General features: G+C 37.9%; 1 protein-coding gene across 2 annotated transcripts in view; it reads right to left on the minus strand.

The window, feature by feature from the left end:
• The window catches only part of CYTH3 (cytohesin 3), a gene marked incomplete at its 5' end in the record, with an annotated part of 48271 nt that overhangs the window by 5584 nt on the left and 19190 nt on the right, over window positions 1–23497 (minus strand). Inside the window, 8 exons of one of the 2 annotated variants that reach the window (XM_084216159.1) lie at window positions 6113–6224; window positions 6974–7122; window positions 8197–8309; window positions 10353–10433; window positions 12960–13078; window positions 17153–17219; window positions 17631–17695; window positions 18234–18316. In XM_084216159.1, the coding sequence (XP_084072285.1) occupies window positions 6113–6224; window positions 6974–7122; window positions 8197–8309; window positions 10353–10433; window positions 12960–13078; window positions 17153–17219; window positions 17631–17695; window positions 18234–18316 (789 nt within the window). Of the gene's footprint in view, window positions 1–6112; window positions 6225–6973; window positions 7123–8196; window positions 8310–10352; window positions 10434–12959; window positions 13079–17152; window positions 17220–17630; window positions 17696–18233; window positions 18351–23497 lie in introns of those variants that run through there. The other variant, XM_084216158.1, reaches the window with a different exon arrangement.

A 23497-nucleotide genomic window follows, 5' to 3' on the forward strand; every position in this document is an offset into this window, starting at 1 on the left:
GCTTTAGATCCACCATAGTTATCTGACTTCAGGATTATGTCACCACCTGTGCATCATCCATTCAGCAGTGATTTAATTTCATTAAGCCAACATTTCAAAAGAGCTGATCTTGCTACTGAACACCTGTGCATAAAAGAGCACCATTAATACACACAAGATACCCAGTTTAATCCAAGTCATATCATCAAATTTAAGATATAAGCATAATTTTTTGATCTTTTTGTTCTGCTTAAAATAGCTGGGTTTTTGTTTAATACAAAAATCCAACTCAAATTAAAGAACAATTCTAGGGATATCATGACATTTCTTGATACCAATCTACTGCATATTTGCATTGCAGACCAAGTATGTTGCATGTTGTACCTTCCTATTGCTGTTTTTCACAACCTCCACAATAACCCAGTGCTAACACACTGCAACATTCAATGTACTCAATAGACTTGATGTTCCACCAGATGCACTCATATCTTAAGAAAAATTTAATCTGCAAGCAGGTGTGGTGAAATAAGTGAAGGCAAAAAAGTGCAAGATGCAGAAGCCGTGACACAATGAATGGTTGAGTGAACTGGAGACAGTGAGGGAAGAACTGAATTTTAGTACAACCACTGTGACAGATCTTTAAGTAAACACTGCAGAGATGTTCAAACTGGCACGTAAGTCACTAGAAAAATTCCTTCATCACCTTGACCGAGAGCTGGCTCAAGCACCAGGAAGTGTTTGGGCTGGGAGGGATGGACTCAGCCCGAGTCACACGGAGCCGGGCGCTCCTGCGGCCCCACAACGTGACTCGCGCTCACACACCCAGAGCCACTGCCAGCGCTCCCAGCCACCTTCTGCCCTCCAAGGTTAGCAGATTAACAGCACTTAACATTTTTATGACTCTAAAACGCCCTGTTTTTCAGGCTAACAGGTAACATCAGCTATCAGAGGTCATGGCTTTTCCAGTGCTAGTAGGAAAATAATTCAGGAGGAGAGAGAATGAATCCAACAGGGAAAGAGGTTACTATCACAGAGCAGATTGAAGTGAATCAAGGCATTTCTCATTAACTGTGATATCATGTCAAAACACAATAAAAAATCAGTAATAACCATATATTTGAAAGAAAACCTGTTTATAATTTAAGAAACATCAGACCTGAAACACACACTCCCAGAAAAATATGAATAGCCAAGCAGTAAACAGCAGTTGAGTTTGTTGAATGTTTTCCTGACAACATCCACTCTCTCTGGAAAAGCCAGATTTCTCAAACCTGAAAACTTCTGTAATCATGCTGCAGTTTTGAGGAAGTTTTTGTCATGAAACACCACCCAGTTCCAGGGAAGCCACAAAGAAGATTATGTATTTCCATCAACATCCCCCTTACTGCTCTCTTCTCCTAAAACAGCCAGTAGCTCACTGGGTTACAGCACTCATGGGAGTCATAGAAATAGACCTTAAGTCCCTGCTCCACCAAGCTATCAGTTACTCTTCCAAAGAGTAAAAAAAAAAAAAAGTTGGAAAAGAAAAGCAGTTAGGCAGGATTTTTTGGTGGGATCAGGAACTACTCTCACATATAAATCTGTCTCCCCATCCCATTACTGAGTTTCAGCTGTCAACAGCACAGAAACTCTAACAAAAATCAAAATGTAATCTGCACTAATCAAATTTGCAGGGGTCACCACATCACATGTGTTTAATATGCCTTTACAATGGGCTGCAGCTCTAGCAGGTGGCTGATAAGGCACTGTGGCCTGTAAACTGCACATGAGATTAATAGGTAAAAACACGTGATAACAAAACATTCTTGTCCTTGGCTGAGATTGCTGTAGGCTCACAAAACAACAGAGGGTTTAGTGCCATACTTCATCTCTTATTCCAGCTGCCAGCCTCTTAAAGATTAAGACTGGAAGGAATAAAGTTAGCAGAAGAGGATCAAGAAAACCCGAGTATGAACCCATAAACATTTACAGAAATGGAGAGATAAGTGACAATACTTCTGAAAGATCATGCTGATTACAAAAATGCACAGACATCTCAAATAATGAAATATAGAAGCACAGTATCTTCCACAGTAGGTGGAAATGTAAGTAAACTACAAGAAAAGGCTACAAGGCGAAATGTACAGAAACAGGAACAGAAATCCTCTTCACCTTTGTAACTCCACATAGGATTTTTTTTTTTAACTCTGGGCAAAGTACAAACTAGGCAACAAGGTAAAAGAAACCATCTATAATAAAGGGGAAAATAACTGGCAATGACTTAGGAAACATTAATCTCCAAAATAAAAAAGACCTTAAGGCTAAAGGCAGCAAGGTAACTAAAGTCAAAGTTCTACTCAAATCTTCAGGTCATTTATATAAAAAGTTTTAGAGCTGAGAGATGCACACACCAAAAATGTATTTTTTTCTCCTGAGTTCATTTAGATAGCACCAGACAGAACAGACTCAGCAACTACACAGTTGGTTGGATCAAAGTTTGGGTTTCTTTTAAAAAGCATTTTCTCTTGACCACAACACTGATTGCCTCAACCTGGAAGAACCTCAGTCCCCACAAGAGCCAGGCAGGTACAGGAAGGCACCGGTTTCCTGATGAACCAGCCCTGTTCTCTCAGCCCAGATTAGGGAGGAGAAACAACATCCTCCAAGGACAGATGTGCTGGAACAAGCACCGCTGGCGGGACAGGCCCGGATGTGAAGCTGCTGGACCTTCTCCAAAGGCTCTGTAACTGCCTGACTGGCAGAAAAAATTAACACACTCATGTGTCTGGCTGAAATCATTTCCTCTCCAGTTTGGGGGAATAATGTCAAAGTTTCCCTCTAACTAGAAGAAAGTATAACACAAAAGAAGCAATTGGCCAAGAGAAGCTGCTTAAGGCAAGGAAACACCTTCCTAGCAAAACAGTTCTAGCTTGGGCACTAGCAAAGAGAGCACAGGCAATAATTTCAAAATACTTGAGAGTGGATGGCAGAAAATTTTACGGTATTTACACCACTCGTTATGCAGAAAAATCTGAAGGCTCACAGTGTGTCAAGCTGCTCCAAGGAGGACTCACTAGCACTCAGCAGCTTTCAGTTTTTAACTTGCTGCATTCATTTTCATTACACCATGCTTCAAACGATGCAGAACTGAATGATAATTCAGGTCTACCAAGATAAAGATGTCTATTTAAAGGCACTGGCTAAGTCTAGATAGATAAAACCAGAATTGCTGTCTGGCTGCCAGGTTTGGCACTCGGACTTAACACAGTCACCTCTGAACAATTCAGAGCAGCAAACTCTCCAAAAGCCTTCTGGACCCTCCCAGCCTTCTAAAACCCAGACTAGTCTCTTGGACAGATGAATTTTACAATCTAAGTTTCATGATATCTCTCTTCTGCCCAGAGAAAAATCAATACAGTAAGGGATGGAATACTAAAAAAGGGGCACAACTACATAAATGGGAAGAGCTGACTATGAGAAACACCAGATACAATGTACTGTCTTGATATACTCAGAGCCTGCAAGTAGTCTTAGTCACGTTTATAGTTTTATATAAAAACTTCCTATTTCAACTTCTATGTTTTATCACAACTGAGCACTTAAACCCTCATGCAGGAGCTTGTCTCCTAAGCATTTCAACAACACACAAGTTTTTAGTGTCAGAAGCTTCTAGAACTGAAGGAAACCACACCCATTTCACAAGAAGTGCTTCCCAAGAGAAAGGACTGTAAGAATTCAAACAATGTGGATTGAGACAGCACTCTCAACATACAGTTTAAGACTCCTAGCAAATAGGAAACTTGAAGGAGAGGAAAGAAGTAAAAGGGAAAAAAAGAAAAGAAAAAAAAATACTGTCAGGTTTATTTCTGGTCATTGCATCTAAACCAGCAATGTATTAGTCTGCACCAGTCTGTGTCTGTGGAAAAAATGCAGTCTTTCACAGAAGCACAGCTCCAGGCATTCCCAGGCTGATTCACCGGAGGCTTCTGGACATGTTTCATTTCTTTATTCAAATAATCCTCATACTGTGGGAGTGTTACGTGTAACACCCTTCTGCTTCACACACCCTTTTACTACTGGGTTTTCTGTGCACTCTGCCTCATCTGCATCCTACACACTGAAGACTCAGCCAGAGTTTGCAGTCCTGACCTGTGGTTTATTGACTTTACACCACAGACAGACTGTGCGGGAGTTCCTGGCAGCTCTCACTTACTTTCGGTCATCGCTTCCTCAATTTCTTTGTTCCTCTATTTTTTATTAGATCTCTTTTATGAGCAGTTTCTTCCACAGAGGATGTTGTCACTCCTCTAGACACACTCACACTTGCCTGTGCTCCCATTATGTGTAAGTTCACGAGGGGGCACTGGCAACAGCAACAGGCACAGCCTGGCCTTACACTCGACCTCTTCTCCAAGAAGCACATTCCACCTACACCAGCTTGAAAGGCTTTTCTGTTAACCATCATCTCATGCTACCAAATGGAGAAAAGCTGCAAGGTCATGTTTGACATTGTGCTAGCTGAGCCAATACAGGTCAAAAAGCAAGAGCTTTGCTTCTTTGTAGTTAGAAAAGGAGCTCCACAGCATCTGTAGCACAGAGGTCAAATTCGACATTGGGGAGCACGTGAATGAATTCCAAATGCTTCCTTTTCAGATCCATTTCCTTCCAGCACAAGCATGACCACCAAGTTCCAGGTGCAATCAGCACTGTGGCCTATGGCTCTATCCAGGCTCTACTTTCACCATCCTCCTTATGTGCACACCAGCACACATCAATTTCCACACTTTAGTCACCATTCGCCAAGTGCAAAGTTCCTTCCACTTCAACACATTAAAGTGGCCAATAACTGTCTCTAGGGAAGTGTGTGCTGGTGTTTAAATCTAAAAAATTTATTGTCTTGAAAACAACTCTTAAAACAAAGTGTCAGCCTCCTTTATATAGGAAAAAAAAATCCCTAAGGCCAAGGGAAAAAGTGAATCCCATCAACTTTACAAGTCTGTAAAAATAAAGGCATCTTACAGTGCCAGGAGACTGAACTACCTGAGGTTTCTGCAACCCTAAATTTGAAGCTCATTTAAAACTCTGTTTAAAAAGCTAAATGTTTAAATAAGCTAAATATTTTAAAAGGAAAACAAGCAGGAAAAAGAACAGCTTTTATAAATATGTATTTCAAATGTAATCAATCTTTCAACAACCTATTATCATTGATTAACAAGTAACAAAAACACTCTGAAACTTCATGACAGAGCAAGACATGTTGTTTACTCTCAGCAGAGATTATTCTTTCCTTGTTATGTTCTTCCATGAATGATAAAAGTGTGCTGAAGTCATCCTTATTTTTCTGCTTTGCATACAAATGCTTTCTTCTTTTGCAGAACACACCTGCATGTGAGTTAGACACTGACATGCCAGTCCCTCAGAGCACCACTGATGACACTGTTAGTGACACTGAGTGGAAAAGCAAAATGCTACAACGAATCTGATTCAAAAAAAAAAAGAAAAGAAAAAAAAGAAAAAGCCAGGAGGAAGGAGGAAGAAAATAAAAGAATGAGCAACTGAAGAAGAGGGGACTGGAAAGCAATCAGATACGTACCTCCTAATGCAGAATAAGCAGAGACAGCCAGTCACAGAACAGAAAGGTGATAGGTCATAGGCCATAAGGAAAACAAGAAGGCACATTTAAACCACTCATTAAAAAATCATAGCCAAAACCAAACCAAGAGAAACTCACAAATAATATGGAAAAATAAAGACATACAAAAATAACTATTTGAAGAGAAATCCTTTTTTTGTACACAGAAAACTGTGTTGAAACATCACACACAGTTTTCTGAAATGACCTTATGGAGACTCAGTTGTTATTTATCAGTCACAGCATGTGGTAAATACCATGTGGTGTTTCCTTTTTGTCGATGAGTTTTTATTTCTCAGATCTCAGAAATAAAACTCCCAAGTTTGAAACGAGATTGCTAATTTGGATATGCAAAATAAGAAGTAACAGCCTTCAGACGTAAAGGAGCTACTTATTTTGGTTCATACATTTTTAAATACAAAGTGAAACCTGTTACCTTCACAAGAAAGCAGGAAGACACGGAGCAGCAAACATGCTAACAATGAACAAACATACAGCAGCAGAAGTGCCCTTGTGACTAACCTAATTTCAGCAGCCAACCTTCTCTATCTGGATTAAAAAATGTATGCGTTAGATCATTTCCATCATCCTCTGGAATTTTAAATGGCTCATTCTTAATACTTTCATATAAATTCTAGAAAAATAAAAGAGGAAAAAGACCTCATTAATAAATGTCTTAACAGAAAATGCAACCAGGATATCTTACTGCTTCTCAGACTATTAGTATAAAAATCCCAGGAAATGTTGTCCATAAAATTCTGGACCACCCCCTGTCTATCTTTGTTTACTACTTTGATCAAGTTTGATTTTAAACTACTTCATCTACACAAGTCTCTCTTCAGTACAAATTTCCTAAGCACTCCTAGGAATGACATTTTTATTTTAACTTCAGCATTTAGTATTTTTCATTTAGTACAAGTTTCACCAAATGAATCTGGGTTTTCGTAAAATGGTGTAGCCTATAACACTGTCTTATAGCAGTTATTTTTACTGATTTCTCAAGGAGGGAGCTTCACAAAATGTGGGAAAAATGAGAGGCAACAAAGAAAAAAAAAATTTTACGATTTTTTTCTGATAGAAATGCTACTTTTTTCATAAGCAGCCAATTCCACAAGAATTCTGCCATAAGCAAACTACTGAGAGAACACAGAGCATTTTCTCTGAAACAGCCTGTTCTCAACAAAAGGTTGGATATAGGCAGAACTAGCTCAAAGTAGCTGTGAATAACAAAAACTGTTTCTTTCAGCTACTCAAATGGTTACACATGCTAGAAAATGTTCTTTTGCCCTCCCTTGACAAATCTGCCTGAGAACTGTTGTGCACACTTTTAAGCCTGCTATTAAAAACACAAAGCCAGGCTTTGTCCTGCCCAGCCCAACTTACCCTTAGCAATTCCTCTGGAAGGTCTCCACCTTCATTAATTCCACGATTCATGGAGATAAACCTCTCCACCGTGGGTTTATCTCGCACGTTGTGGTTGTGCAGGCTGGTATTCAACATAATGATGGCAAATGAAAGCACATAACATGTATCTGAAATCAGATTTGAAAAATGGTTTATATTCCCATGTGTTGTGTGTACAAACCTGTAAAATTAGTATACAGCTCATCCTGACTGATAAAGAAAAACAAACAGTCAAAAAAATCCTGAACATTGTACATAAAAGTATAAAATCCTTAAGCTGTTGAAGTAAGCCCAAGAAGAAAAAAATGTTACCATTCAAATAAAAAACAAGTATAAGAAAAACTGTATGGGAATCAAAAAAATTTTAAACTCTTATCCTTATTGCTATCACCCCAAATTAACATTTCACTTGAAACGCTTAAGTGTTGGGCAAAATGTTCTCTGCACAGATTTTGCCTAAATCATAGTGGTGGATGCTATAATAAACCTGGTCCATCAGCCTCCTCCTACTCAAAGTACTTCCAAAGCTCTCTCCACAAAAAAAGAATTGTCTCCTCAAAGTAATATTCTGAAGGCATTTAAAAAGTCTGAAAATGACATTGACTCAATTCCTTGGCACACAGGAGGTAGCTAGCACTACTGGATAATATCAGAAGATGACAAAGGAAATCTTATCATGCCTCTTGACATGGTTATCATTATAGTAAATTCTCCCAGAATTCAAGCACAAGATTCTGTGTAAGAAAAAGCAGGATGAAAACCTGCTACCGAGAGGGAAAATGTGCCTGCATCTTCAGCAGTTTGTTTTCAGTAGCTATTTTCCTCTCTAGCTGTTACAGACCTGCTTTACACCAACCTTTTCCCATCCTATCTGTTCCTTAAATTAAGTGATCAAGAGCAATCTATTTGTGTATACAGCCAAACAGAACAGCAATGCCAGAGCATTCTGTGCAGTTCTGTGATGTTTTATAAATGAAAATGCATTCTGACCATAAGCTTGCACCTCCTGGATTATTGGGTCACATTTTCTCATTCCTCAGGTATTTCTCATTTCACACATTATTTTATCCCTAACTTCCAGCTGGCCATTATGATTTTGCATCAGATGTAGAAGAACATACACACACACAAATATATATAAATAAAAATTATATTTGGATCACATAAGTACTTAAGAACTCCTGTGGTTTCCTGTGACTGACCTGTGGACTGGAAGACTCCTGGGTTACAAAGGCAATAGCGTGAAGCAAAAGCTTCCATCATACGGTCAATTTTTTGAGCCTCTCCTGGGAGTCTGAAGCTCCACAGAAACTGCCTACAGAAGGGAAGAATAGTTGTTAGACTCATTCCAGTATTTATATATCAGGTTTTTATTACAAATAATATGAAACAAACAGAAAAAGAAAAACAAAAAAAAATCAGCATTACCTATATAGAATGTCCTAGAAATATGTTCTCAATCTCTCAACACACAAGTCAGGAGCTATTATAAAGCAACATGCACAGATGGCTAGCCCAGTAACTCAGCCAGCAACACTGCATGCTATCAGGCAAGATAATATGGCAGTTCATATTCTGAGGCTCTCTCTTTTTTCCAGACTAGTAAACAATTTTCTGTATGCATCCCATTTTTGCCATGAGAATGCTATGGGGGGAAAAAATGAGTTCAATCCTCCCTGGGTTTCCTGGCCTCAAAAAGCAATGAACAGTCAGCTAGACTTTACTCACAATGTAAAAAGACACATTATACAAAATATTTCTGGTGTAAGGAAAGAGAAACAAGGAATACAGAAAGACTTAACATATTTACTTAAATTCATACAGAACCTTCTAAAAATGGTAACAACAAGAAGAAAACCCCACTGCTTAGAGAGGTGCTGCCTGTCTACTGTAAGCTAACCCTACAAGAATCAGACCTAGGCCTTAAAAAGAACAACTTATGTCATCATTTCAGTAATTCTGTAATATATGCAGCAGATCTTGCCACTGCTTAGCAGCATAAACTGAAATACAGAGTTTACTTTTGTAACATTATTTCTGCACAGAGGTACACTGGAATGCATACAGGACAGAAGTCTTCACAAATTTATTTTGGCACATTGTGGCACTAAAACGTTCCAATGAATTTCATCATTTATTCTTTTATCTCTTAGCAAAAGAATTATCTGAATTAAACCAGGATCTAAACCAGCAAAGTTACATGCTCTGCCATGCAAAACAAGTTCTCACTATTCCTTGTACATTGGATATATAACAACCATTTATTCCTGTTTCATTGGTTTTCATTTTAGGATATCATATTCAAGTGTCACAGGCCATCTTTAGCTTGTCAGCTCTATGTACTGTCTTTACTCACCTCGTGCAAGGTTCCAACCCAGATCACGAATTTTGTAAGCTACCAAAATACAAACATTTAATAGTAGCAGCTGCTAAGGAAGAATAAAGTCAAACCTAACATCAAACTGGGTAAAAGAGACAGGAATACGAAGCTTCCCAGACAAGCTTCAGCAGCCACAGAAAAGGCTTCTTTGGCTCAAGCCTCAGGCAGCTCAAGTTATCATCACCACATCACTCAACCATAGCAAAGCTGTTCTGACTCCACATCACAAGGCACTGCACCAGAAACAAAGATCACACGGACATTTCCATTTATCTGGTGTCAGGAGGGAGTCACTTGGGGCAAAAAACCAGGCAGAACTGTCTAAGTCAACCTAATTTGATCAATCTGTTACGGATTCTCACCAAGATGAGAAGGGATCTCACAAGGTCACTGTATGCAAGCATCCCAGATAAATCAAGGGAATTGTTCATGTAGCAAGGGAAGAAAACAAACTAAGATATCACACTTTCTTTCACATGACAAGTGGGAAACTGAGGCAAGCAGAAGGAAATCACTTGTTTCAAAGTTTACCTCTCTGTGACTGAACATAAGCAGTGAGAGCATGGATCAGTGGATTTCTCCCCCTCCCTGCCCAGAAGGACAAGTTGAGGTGGAGTAAAAGGAGGAAGAAAATTACTTAAGTAAAGAGTTTCTTTTTCAGCCTATCTCTGTGCTAAGATATAAAACAGGTCTTCAAATGTCCACATGTGGCAGGCAAACTGAGGATTAATAGCTGTTTTAGTTGTTTGTATTTAAAAATAACCTGAAATAACCAGGAGTTTTCACCCTCAAGGGCAGCACACACACAAGCCATCAGAAGGGTTAATCAGAGCTGTCTCTGCTCACTTGCACAGTAATTTGTACAGTTGTGCTGAGCTGTAGAGCAGCTTTCTGACGAATAGATCAACACAGTGACTCATATAAACATGCAATTTGATAGAGGAAGCTCAAGTCAAAAAACAGAAAGAATTTACTCACCTTAAGGCTTGTACAAGATTGAGATCAGCGAACTCATGGAGTTCAACAAAAGCCTGAAGAACTTTAATATTAAATTCATCTCTGTGAAAGACAAAAATAGAAATAGACAATTACAATTCTGACCTTTAAAGACTTGTTAGTTATCTCGATTTGCTTCTGAAAATAAATAAGGAAATAACTCACACTGATCAAATAAAGCCATCAGGAATAATCTACACATTTATTTGAAAGGTATTTTCATATTTAACACTACTACTTTGGCCATTTTTGCTGGTAGGTTAGCAAAAGCCAGCACATTTGAACTTATTTTAGAACTGCTTATTTAAATGACCTAAAAATAGCCTTGCCTTATTTGCTTCACATTTATTATTACTGTACTTCACATTTATTATTACTGTACCTCCTTGACATAGGAGGACACCTGAGAAATTCAATCAGTAAAAAGCCTTTTGCAGAAATTATCATGAATTCTTAAAACAATGGTTAATGTAAGACTGATTTCTCTAGCCATACAACATACAATTAACAAACTATCTTCTTTCCACTTTAAGAACAGAAAATATTGAAGCAGTATCTTAATTTATATACAAAGGTAAGAAACAGAAATGCTTCTATTGATTGCATCCAAGAAAAAGAACAGCTTTTGAAAAGAGCAGCTTAGCATGTACTGTACTCTTACTCCATTCCCAAGAACTGGAAGAACAAAGTGAACTAAAATCAGAAGAAGTTTTGAATGGGCTTCCTCTCACCAATCTCTTATATTGGTATGCAAATCATGAGCCAAATTATGCTTTGCTTGGTACAAGGGTATTTAAATTTAAAACTAACATTTAAACATGTAATGAACACAAAACTATGTGGATGGACAGAACTTGGCCCACACCATCACTGAGTTCCTTTGCCAGAAGAATAAAGGTTTATAATCCTCAGGGTGTGCTTTAAATACCTCACCAAGACAGAATGCTGTGTATCAGCCTCCACCCGAAAATAGAAAGGTGTGCACCCACCAGGAATTAGCTGCTGCTCTGCTGACTAACTGCACAGTCAGACTAACCTGCAACACTCAGGAGTAAACACCTCAAAACCAACTGTTCATTCATTAGCATGCTCCTACATGGTTTACAGAAAAACACATCAGTTCTCTCAGCAAATCCAAGCAATTCTCACCAAATTTAGCAATGCACAATTCAACTGGGCAACTGCTTTTCAATGAAGTGGCATGAGAGTGTAATAAAAGAGAGCACTCCAGAGGGGTATGTTTTTACTTAAAGCAGATTATTTATTTTGTTTATAGGCATGCAGTACTTGTGCTGGGTACACCTCCAAAGACACAAGACAAACAATAAAATGCTCCAGGAAGCCACTTAAAAAAGAAGTGAAGATTTACCCTCACAGAAAGAAATCAAAAGTCTTTTTTTAGGATGCAATTCATCCCTTATTATAATTTTTGCCATATTTTTAAGTGTTACCTTATTGCATTTCACCATTCATTTTTTTCTGCTTGCTGAGTGCTTTAAGACTTAGAATCTATATTACTGACTTTCAATCTCTTTATGGCAGAATGTTATACAAATATTTCAGTCTGTTGACTAACCTGGTCTTGTCTTCAGCTATATTTAGCTAGAGTACAGAAGTAATTTATGATGGGCCCCTGAGAGGGGATGGCAAAGCAGGAGAGAATGTCCTCAGACATAATTCTGTTGTATAAAAACTGTTGACATGTCTACATATTCTGCATAGAGGCTTCATAACAAAGATCTGTTTTCAAAATTCTCATATTACAGTAAAAACTTTTACTGAACCTGTGAAAGCCAAGAGGACACTGCTGAGTAAAAACCACACCATTGCTGCTGGGACCAGACTGAAGAGTGTCTCAAAAGGGAGCTGCCACAGGAGTACATCCTAAATGAGCCACCTTTGAGAGCTCCCCAGGTGGCACTGAACGTGTGCCAGCACCTACATACACACAATCCAACCCACTGCACTGCTGCCTCTCTCAGCCGCCTTTTAAAAATCAATTCCTGGGTTACACAGCAATGGAAGGCATTTGCATTCTGTGTTTTGCAACAGTGTGCATAAATATGCAAACTGCATGTTGATTGTACCAGGACTGATAAGGACAGGGTGCAGCTGCCCCTGGAGACACCTGCTTAGCAATGGGACGTGTGTGTGCAGGGAAGTGACAACACCAAAACCTGCTGGAACTACTGTCCCAGGAAATACCTGTTTTAATAAGTAATTTCTTTACAGTCCAATTATTACTGACTGTAAACCACTCCTCCTTCTGGACACAGTACTAAGAGTTACCAGGAGTGTTGCAACACAACTCTCAGACATTCCAAAAGCTCATGGTACTGAATTCTGCACTGCAGAAAAATGTTTTGGTTTACTCAAAATACTAAATTATAGTTAATTAAATATCATTCCATGATGTACCCATTTAAAAATAACAACCCAACACAATACTGTAGCACATCCCCACTGTAGCTTTTATGGATCTGAGAGAACTGGAGCAGCTCTCTCCTGCAGCCTGTGAAGGGGAACTACCCAAAACCTGTGAGAGTGTTTTGCAAGCTCAAGAGCAAAGTTCCAATATTTTGACTTTACCTTTCACCGAGGTAATCTCCAATTACCGTTTTATTTAATCCTTCTCCTTTATAAAGGAACTGTGCAATGTCTTCTGCAGTGTTGTGCAGGAGGTCATTTTCTATCAGAAACTGTATTCCCTAGGAAGAGCAATTCCAGAGGAAAAGGAATGAATGTTATGTCTTCTTCCACAAGCATTTAAGTAAATATCACTCATAACATTTGGTATTAATATACTGACACAGACATACATATAGCACATTAAGAGTTACATTACCTACAGATTTTTATTTCTTTTAATAAAATGGTAAACAAATGAGATAAGCAATATTTAGTACTGGTTTTAAGATGAAAATGAAAACACATTTTTAAGGCTAGAAGTACTAGGTGGCAGTTTGAATCCTTCAACCTTCAATATTTTATTTGAAAGATCAAATATTAATTGAATAAGGACTGTACATTGCTCTTTGGAGCTCATGTGTGAGCTGGCCTGTTCCCAACGTTGCATCAATGTCTGCAGAGCCATAATCTGCAAAATCATATAATGAAGAGGTACATAGAAACTACTTAATTAGCACCATGACACAAAATCAAGCATCTGGTATAATCTACAAACTGCAACCCAATACATCAAGCCACTACTTGCAGCAGGAAGCCACAGCTGAAGATACTGAAACCGGTTTAAAAGAGTTTATGCTGACATTGGGATTATCAGTGAATTCTGGTTGTGCTGGAACTAAACTATTCACAAAGGACTGGAGCTACACTACTCACAAAGGGCTGCTCAGTCAGCTGCTACCAAAGGCAGGTGGAGAGTCTTACCCTGTCCCTCAGAGGGCACTTGATCAAGCCCCAGGACTCCTACTCCTCCATAAATTACTGCCCTACAACTGGCACACGCTAGGGAAGCCCAGAGACTTCTCTGGAAAGTGGCAAAGAAAGGAGACTAAGAGTTACACAGAGATTATGGCAAGGATGGGAGGGATGTTGTTCTGACACTGAGCAGGTCATGCAGAGATAACCATCCTCTGTACAGCCCACAGACCCCAACACAGATGCTGCTACTCCTGACTTCTTCCAATTCTAACAACAGGCTGATGTAAAGTAGAAATGGAAACTTTAAGTAGCCTTAATGTCTTGGATTTCAAATATGTACAAAAGAGGTTAATAAATTATTACTAATATCCTCTACTAGACTATTTAATAATTTCAAGAATACTAGCTTTTCAATTTCTGCAAGTGGAGTATTATTTACTTCATTACAACTGAAAAAATCCCATTTTTTTAATATCATGTAGATGGCCCTCTAGTAACATTCAAAAGCATAATTATCCTTCTGTTTGATTAATTCAAGTTTTTAATAATGAAATGGTTACCTGCTTGACAAATAAAAGGTCAGTTTTCTGACCTAATTTAACAGGGAAAGTAAACTGTGATGTTATAAAGCTTAAAGGTTTTTTTAGAAAGTCTGGAATGTAATTATCTCAGAACAATTTCATCATCATCTGAAAAATTTCAGTGCCAGGCTGGCACTCTGACAACTTAATATTTTGATAAGTTATTTCACAACAGATATGATTTCTTTGCAAAGAATATATCCATTATATCTTGAACCAGAAATTGCTGAGCTTTCCTCAAAACTGATCCCTTTAAAGCTCATTTGTACAGTATTTGACTACAAAACCTAGTGCTTTTTCCCACCCCAAGTTATACAAAAAGCTTTCATCTCTGAAAATCAAAAGAGAATCTCTCCTCTGATATCAGAAATAGCAGATTCCCTTGGTTCAACACCTGGACCATATTATTCATGCTTGGTATAAACAGACTGACCTGAATAGGTTTTTTGAAATTGCAGAAGTTACTGATAATGGACATGACTTGAAGTACTGAAAACAAATTTCTGTGCACAGAAGCAGACACTTTCCCATACTGAAAAAATCAATTTAATTTTCCTTTTCCTGGATTTTTTAAAAATTATTCCTAAGATGTTAAAGAACCAGAAGTCAAACAGACAGGAAAAGTAATTTGTCTGGGACAACAACTTCAGTGTCTGGAATAAATGGCAAAATAGGCCAAGCAAACCCCCACCTCCTACACTATCTTTTGTCTTGATGCAAATTTTCTTTCTGCAGACTGACAGGAGACAGATGACAGCTGTACTAGTTTAACTTACCCACACAAAACTCATTGCTACAGACATTTTCAATATTCACTACAAATATTGCATGGATTTATTTTTTATTTTTCATCACTGCAATGAAATCTGCTTTGAATTTCATCTCTTTTCCAGTAACTCAATTATAAATTTTGTAGTTATTTAAACCCTGCCTTTGTCATAGAGAATTCATTTCCTGGGCCCAACACAGGCAGTACCAACTTCAGCACAGCAAATTTCCAGCACAACTTTGTCTCTGCACAGGGATTCTTGAAGTGTTTTACAAACTTCACTATTACAGCCCTTCCCACAGGAGCTCACCAAACTCCCAGGTACAACATCCTGGAAGTACATAAAGACACCTATTTTCAGAGGGAACAAGGGAGAATTGCTCTACACACACACATGAATGTGTAATGTCTTCAAATAGAAGTGATAAAGAAAATTACTTCACTATATTCCCGCTAATATGAAAGCATGAGACCTCTGTTACCCAGTTTAAAAGGAGGAAACTTGGTGCGTTCAACCCAAGTATTATTACCCCAGTTCTTTGGCATTCTTAAATCCAGAGAGCATCCTCCTTCCTGTTTCTGAATGAAAAGCACCCTTTTCCCATGAACCCCAGGTAGCTTTTCCCAGCACCAGAAGGATGTATACATCCCTCAGCTGTCTGTAACTTAATGCAGCAGCTGCAAGCAACACCACGACCCAGCTTTAGAGCAGACGGCTACTGCAGCCACCACTGAGCACAGGCATTATTAAGAAATTATTACTCTGAGTCTGTTCACCACATTTAAATTATGTTACAGTAGCAATGTGGCCACAGCATCTATTTATAGAAATAATTTCATCCAGCAAAAAGCATAACAAAAAATAGTTAATGCTGGAATGAAAGCATCTGACATCATCCTGTGACTATGCTGCCAACTTCTAGGACTTGAAAGAGCTGGAGGACCACAGGAAACTACCAGGATATTTGGGGGTATTCTGCCCTCAAAAGAACAGAAGTTAAGCAGTCACCAAAGTGGAAAATAAAAATAAAAGACATGGCCAGCATTTTAGAAAGGGTTCTTGTACTTGAGAATTTCTGGCAAACTGGAAACAATCTGAAGAACAGAAGCCACACTGTACTTGGAACATTTCAGAAAAGCCACCAAAATGTAACTGAATTCAATACAATTGGAAAGAAAACATGTCAAGAACACAGAAAAACAAATGCTAAATAATTTCCAAGAAGACCTTAAAGAATACTCTTCACAAATTCAAAATGGAATCTCAATTACAAACAATAGCAGACAATAAAACAAAGCAAGGAAGATGAAATATGAAAAACAAAGGCAAAAGGTCAAATATGTCAAAGAAGCTCTTTTAAACATTTCAGGGGAAGTCTGTAAGAGAATGTGCAGGTCCCCAAATTTTCCAGAAAATTAACAACTATTTAAGAAACAGAGAGGCACTCCAGAAAGAACTACATTACTTCTTTGCTACATGAAGAGCTCCTTGAAACTGGTAACCAAGCTTGTACAATCAGAAAGGTACACATCTATATGTACATATGTATGTACAAAAATACAGATGTTCACACATGCCTTTCAGAAACAGGCTTTAGATATCCAAATTAAAAAGTCTGCATGAAAACAAAAAGTATAGCAAAGATATTTTGAAAGATAAAATAGGAGAGAGCATTAAAGAAAAAGAAGTATGGCCTCACTAACAACCACACATGAAAAAAAAAAATTCATTATATTTGACATATCAACATAGAACACCTCTATCAGGTAGAAAGCCAGCCAGGTCAATCAATACCCAGCATATTTGGTTGTTGATAAGTAACCTCCATTATCAAGGGTTTGTTTAAGTGAAAGAAGCACACAGCTGGCACCTGACCTGATGGCTGCTGCCAATTTAACCCTCTGCTCAGTGTGTTACAGGACATGAAGTAAGGCCCATGAGCTTACATTATCAGAAATATTTCCTAAAAAAGCCATAGAAGTATTTTTCATAGAACATACTACAAGCAGAAACTTGATTTCTGACAAGGGAAAAAAAAATTCTTTACCTTCTTAGGGTCCATGTTGAATTTCTTCCTTCCCATGGCTATTTGCTTATTTCTTTGTGTAGTTTTGCTACATATGGAGAGAATGAAGAAACAACAAGCACTTACCAGTCACTCTTTTACAAAAAGACTTCTACATGAGCTTTTCATTTGTTGTGGCTTTGTATTTTCTACTACAAAATTAAGACATTCACTTTTCAAAATGGAGAAAATTATGATACAAGTTTCAACTCCTTTAAGGAACTGCAGCTTTGGAGACCCATATCCTTACCAACTGGACAGTAAAATATGACACTCTATCCAACACATTCTCTAGCCAAACAAATGACACACCTGCATGGGATAAAGTCAGGCTTTATAACAGACTAAATAAAGGTAATCCATCATTTGTTTAGAATGGGAAAGGTATTTTTACTTGCTGTTCCTGGAAGACCTGTTCCAAGGTCTTACTGAATCATGTCCAGATGTTGGCATTACTTACCTTTCTTCTACACTAGTCAGATTATCAATTTCAGTCATAACCTCAGCAATTTCAAATTTTAATCTCTGCAAAAGAAGGAAGGACAATACATTAACCTACATTAGAACATCTTTTGAAATCATCTATCATGGAATAATATGATCTATTAGGTTTTATTTTCTAATATTTGTTATTTACCTGAAGAAAAGTGGGCTTCCTTAGGAATTTCAAGACTTTATCACAAGTGAATGACTTAAACACATGAACCTGCACTCTCAGTGTGTGCTTGTCCCAGAGCACCAAGACCAAGCTGCCATTATCAATTAAAAAGATTTCTTTATCCACATTTCTCACTCACTCCTATCCTGGATGCAAATATGCTGCTTAATAAGTTAAATAAAATGTGGACATCTGCACATATTACATTACATAAATTCAGAAGTGAATCTTTTTTAAAGCACATGTATGATGCATAAATTCTGCTCACCATTAGAAGTATTTTGTCTAAGTCATTTATATACTTTTAAAACCATTACCTGAAATTCAAATTTAGGTCTGCAGCTTAGGTCTGTAACTTAATCTACTGAAGGAGTTTTCTAAGGACCTTTACAGTAAATCAATTACCTCAATATCATCAATCAGTTCTTTTTTCCTGCGACGAATATTTAAAAGCTCTTCTCTTTCTTCCATGGAGAGGTCATCAGGCACTGGAATGGAGCAATAGGTACAATTTTTTAGCATTTGCATTTTAGTATTTGATACCTCATCATCACCCATAAAACTTAATAAACTGATTGGGAAAAATAAGCTTATATGAAACATCAGGACATTTCTTTTACATCGTTTTCAGGGAAAAAACCCAAAACGAATCAAAGCAAACAACATAAAGGAAATCTAAATCTAATATATTTGTAATCTGCTTTATAAAAATCCTAAGTAAGGTAATTGAATGAATGACTATGGACAGAATCTCTCTTTCAAAAGAAAAACAGACAATTAAAGGAATCTTGTTATCATATGACCTGGCAAGATTTGGTTCTACAGCTTAATTGCCAAATTCAAGTTGGATATAATTCTATTACATCAGTAACATACCAAAATTCTTCACGTAAATTAATTATGATTCAGAAGATATTACTATCTTCCAAGGAAAAAAGCCAAAGAATAGCCAATGCTATCCACAAGATGTGTATCCTGGTGCTGCTTCAGACATCCCCTAATGCCAGCAGTGCCCCTTCATTTGGCTGCTTCGGAGAGAGAGATGCAGGCAGGTGCAACCCAACACACACCCTAACACCAAATACCTCCCAGCAGTAGGACACACAAATACAGCAGCAGAATCAGTTATCTAACACAAACATAACATCTTTTGCATAACATCTTTTAGGGGAGTCTGTAGTATTTAAGTCAAGTTTAGGTCCCTCCTTGGCCATGCCAAATGAAATATATGACCATGCTGATAAAAATCAGTTGCTACTGAGGATGCAAATGTGTGTCTGTCACTCATCCTACCCTCACCCTGTGTCTGTCTGACAACCAGCAAAGACCAAAAATCATTAGCACAAAACCGCTGCTTTTCTTGAACAATCAGATGCTCCCCAGCAAGAAACTTCTTTGGACAGAGATTACTTCTTCTCATTTGTACAGCACTAGACACCAACTACAAATATTCACCTCCTGTGCAATGATCCTGTAATAACAGTTCTAATGTTACCCACTTTCTTGGAAATAGCTCCTTAATTATAGAACAGCTTTTCCTTCCAGCTCAGTAAAACGGAACAACAAAAGTAATTAATAAGGTATGTAAGAGCACCACACCACAAATGCAGTCATTTGGGATGGTCAAGGCCACAGTTTTATGCCCTATACACATATAACAGACTGTAGCAAGAGGATTACAAAGAAAAGTTCAGCTTGAGAAGAGAGTTTCAAACACACATTTGGAACAGAGCTTCTGTTCAAATCCTAATAATGAAATATTGATTATTTCAACATCCACTGGTTAAGCTCCTTTCCTTTTAGGATCCGAATCATAACAAACTCCAAATGGCGACAGACCTTGTTAGACAAGAAGTAATTATGGCAAATGATTTCATTTACCTACTCCAGATACAAACATGATTAAATTACTTTCAGCTTAGGAAATGACAGTCTTCTACTGAACAAATACCAGACTTCAATATGTTTACCTGCTTATTCTCCTCATCAGAAAGCCACCCACTCCTACAAATCTCTTGCATGTGAATAGTGGTAGGATTCTTTTTGCATCAAAGCTTATAAATACATACCCCTGCATTACATCTTTGTCTTACATGTTTACTCCAAGATCCTATACCACAGAGAATTAATGACTATACAAACACTATGTACATAAATACACCACAAATATTCCAACTAGTTAACTGCAAAAAAAAAAAAAATTAATACTGCTACCTAATGTTGATTATAAAAAAGGCAAACCATATATAATCACTCTCTTAGTTAGGAAGCACACTGAGATCCTTCAAGCATTTCTGCAGTATTATAGATGAAATTACACTGCAGCTTTACAGTAGCAGTATAGTAAGAGATGCTAAATTTTAAACTCTTTGCTGAAGCAATACATTTTGGTACCTCTCACCTTCACTGGCAACTGGAAATACTAATCAAACCTCAAAGAGAAAATCATCTCGAAGCAATAACTATTTAGAACTCAGAGATAGTGTTGCTTTTTCTTCAAGCTGACTTACAAAACCTCTGGACTAGTCACTAGCACAAGCCCTTCCCAAATCTGCACACCAGTGAGTGGTACTGCGGTTTCTTCTCCCCTACTCTACCATGCAGTGAAGGCTCCTTGGGACAGGTTTGGAATATCTGGAACAACTGCAATTGCTTTTTTGGAATCAACACAAATTGTAACAGTTTTCTATGCTCAAGCAACCCACAATAAAAGAGAAATCAAACACCTCAGTGTTTTCCTACAGCACCCAAATACTGTCTGCTGTATTTTCCTTTCCTCTGATCACAGCCACAGTAGAGACAAGCCTCACAGTATAATTAATGACACTGTTAGACAGAAAGGAAAAAAGCTAAATGGAGTCAGACTACATTTTGCATTAGGGAACAACATCAAGTATTTATCTGTCACATACAAGACAAGCCGTCTGCTGGAAAAGAAGATTCTGCACTTGGAGAGGACTTATATAAAACTGGACATTAATGCAACGTCTTTAAACAATGGTATTTAAATATCAGAGCCAACATATTTCAGTATCTTTTAATAAATGAATCAGGATATAACTGAATGGGAGTTACAGTACTGCTCAACTTCTAGAAACTCTGTTTATAGACAGTACTTTTCTTCCCCTCACACTACCAGCACAGAGGGATGTGTGACTCACCAGGATCACTCCCAAGTGTACTGTCCTGTACTCACATGAACTGGCCTCTGTGTGATACTGAAGATGTTTGCCTCATTATCATCCTTCTACTGGTTTCTATCACTGCCTCTCTCCTCCAGTGCTGCTCTTTATGCTGTAGCAAATCTATCAGTGGGAAACTCAATGCACCAAAAAAAAGTTTCTGAAGAGATTTCATGTGGGATTACAGCCTGGAAAGTGTCTGCTCCAGGAGGCTGTGGGACTTTATGGCTACTGTACCTGCTGTTTCGACTCTGTGTCTTAAAACAAAGGCTAACAGTATTTCTAGATTTCAATTAAGGCTTTTGAAACATTAACATAGGAGGGGAACACACAATGGTGGATTAAAACACCTTCACAGTCCCAAGGAAACATTGCAGGTACACAGTAAGAGAATATCTGCTCTGGCAAGACCCCTCCCAAGGCCACCCTTTTGCCCCCAGCAAACACTTCTTTTTCAACCCTGTGTTCACATAAACCTCCACACAAAATAACTCATGGAGCACGTCTTATGTATTTGTTCTGTAAAACAAATTTTCTAGCTGTCCTCTCTGAGTCACTTCTGGGTTGTTTTTTTTTCTTTCACCAATCTAAACACAAAGCAGACAGGATGGGAGGAGTCAGCATGAACATTTAAATACTAAAAAAGAACAAAAGCATTTCAGTACAGTGAACAAGCTGCAGCTGCAGCATTCTTTCATGCTATCTTCTAATCTTTAAATAAAAACAATGCTCTAATGTAAGTAATTTCTGTGAAATCTTTTACTTTACAGGGAGAGCATTCCCTTTTTCTACAACTTCAGACCTTCAGGTACTACTAAATAGAAAGTCAATATACTACTGATATTTTATTAATGAGGAATACAGTTATTGAAAATACAAATTATATTCTTGGCCAAACAGAAAGAAACACAACACAATATATGTTGCAGTACTACTCCTACCACCAACAGAAAAAAACAGAAAAATATTTAATATATTCCAACTTGGCCCATAGAATTTAATTCCTGTAACTGAACTATAAGTACTTAAATGAACACCTGTAATGCAACACTTAATGGACACACTTTTAGTACAGATCTGTTTACTACACCATGCTAGGGAAAACAAACAAACTGCATCTCACCACAGAAATCAGTGTATTGATCATCAGTTGTAATGTCACTTGGTTAAGTAATTCTTCACTTTGGACAGCCCAAGTACAATATCCAAAGAAGAACATTATCCCACAACTCTCAATATGAAGCATTTTTCAGCTAGCAAGTACCAAAAAACTCAAGATTTTAAGAGATTGAGAAAGAACTGCAACAGATCAGCTTGCAAGGAAAGTTCCCACAGGTTAGTGAAAACCAGGAGCAAATCCCATAATAGGAAACAGAAATCCAGTACTTTCCCAGTCCATGGTCATGATACTGTCCTCTTTCTCAGTAGTAAAACTGAAATCTTTTCCAACTCTCCAGCAATAAGAAGCAAAACTCCTGTGTTTAAATTAATTCATTAGCCTTTAATTGCCAGTCACCAGCCAAAGTCTAAAGCAACCTCACTTGACCCCTTCACCTGACTTCAAAGTTCAGTCTCTCAAAAGGACACAGTAAAAATCCACAACCAGCAGAAAGCAAACATCTAACAATATCAAACACAGACAAAATACTAATTCTGTAACCCCACTTACAAAGCAATACAAGACCCCGACTCTCTTTGCTCAGCTAACTTCTTGGTTTCATAAAGATAAACATTTTCCTTCTTCTGTGTCAGTCACAAATTAGTGGTCTTCAATATTTGCGTTCCAAGCAAAAAACAATTAGATGCAATTTAATTTTGCTGCGGTTGAAACATCTTGCAAGTGTAAAGATATTTACACAAAGCAAGGCTTTAAACTAAACAAACCTTTCCTTACCCATACACAAAGTGAGTAGACATGTTTCTTCTGGCCTTTAAAATAATATACATTCATCTCTGAGAACAAATCTGATTGTCTCAGAACATTTGCCTCAACGGATATTCTCAGGCTGTTCTCTCTTCCTTTCCCCCTACATATTCCCTTTTTTAAAACTCGATTACAGGAACATTTTCCAGCTTTCAGACAAGATGTATAAACAATGCTCCAACCACTTCTGGCTATTAAAAATTCCATAGAAGTTTTCGTAGGAGGACATCCTTCTGAATAGATTCACTTCAGAGTGCAGAAACAAACTGCATCTACACTAAATTCCCTCAGTAAAACCAGCTGGATTTGGCTGCTCCCTTAACTACCTATGTGAATCTGCTATTTAGTCACTGCTGAGCATGTTCCAGCATAGGAGCAATGACACTTCCATTAAGGGGGGAAATAATCCTGTACACAATATCCTTTCACACACAAAAAAATCACCAGTTGGTGGTATGAGGAATCGAGGACAGAATCCATGGCTTGCAGAGTTATTTTGAGTTTTCAATCACAAGGGAGTCTGTGGCCAGAAATCACATTAGTGGCCAAACCCAGAAGAGAAC

The sequence above is a fragment of the Fringilla coelebs genome (genome assembly GCF_963513975.1).
Source record: "Fringilla coelebs genome assembly, chromosome: 16".
Taxonomy (NCBI): Eukaryota; Metazoa; Chordata; class Aves; order Passeriformes; family Fringillidae; genus Fringilla; species Fringilla coelebs.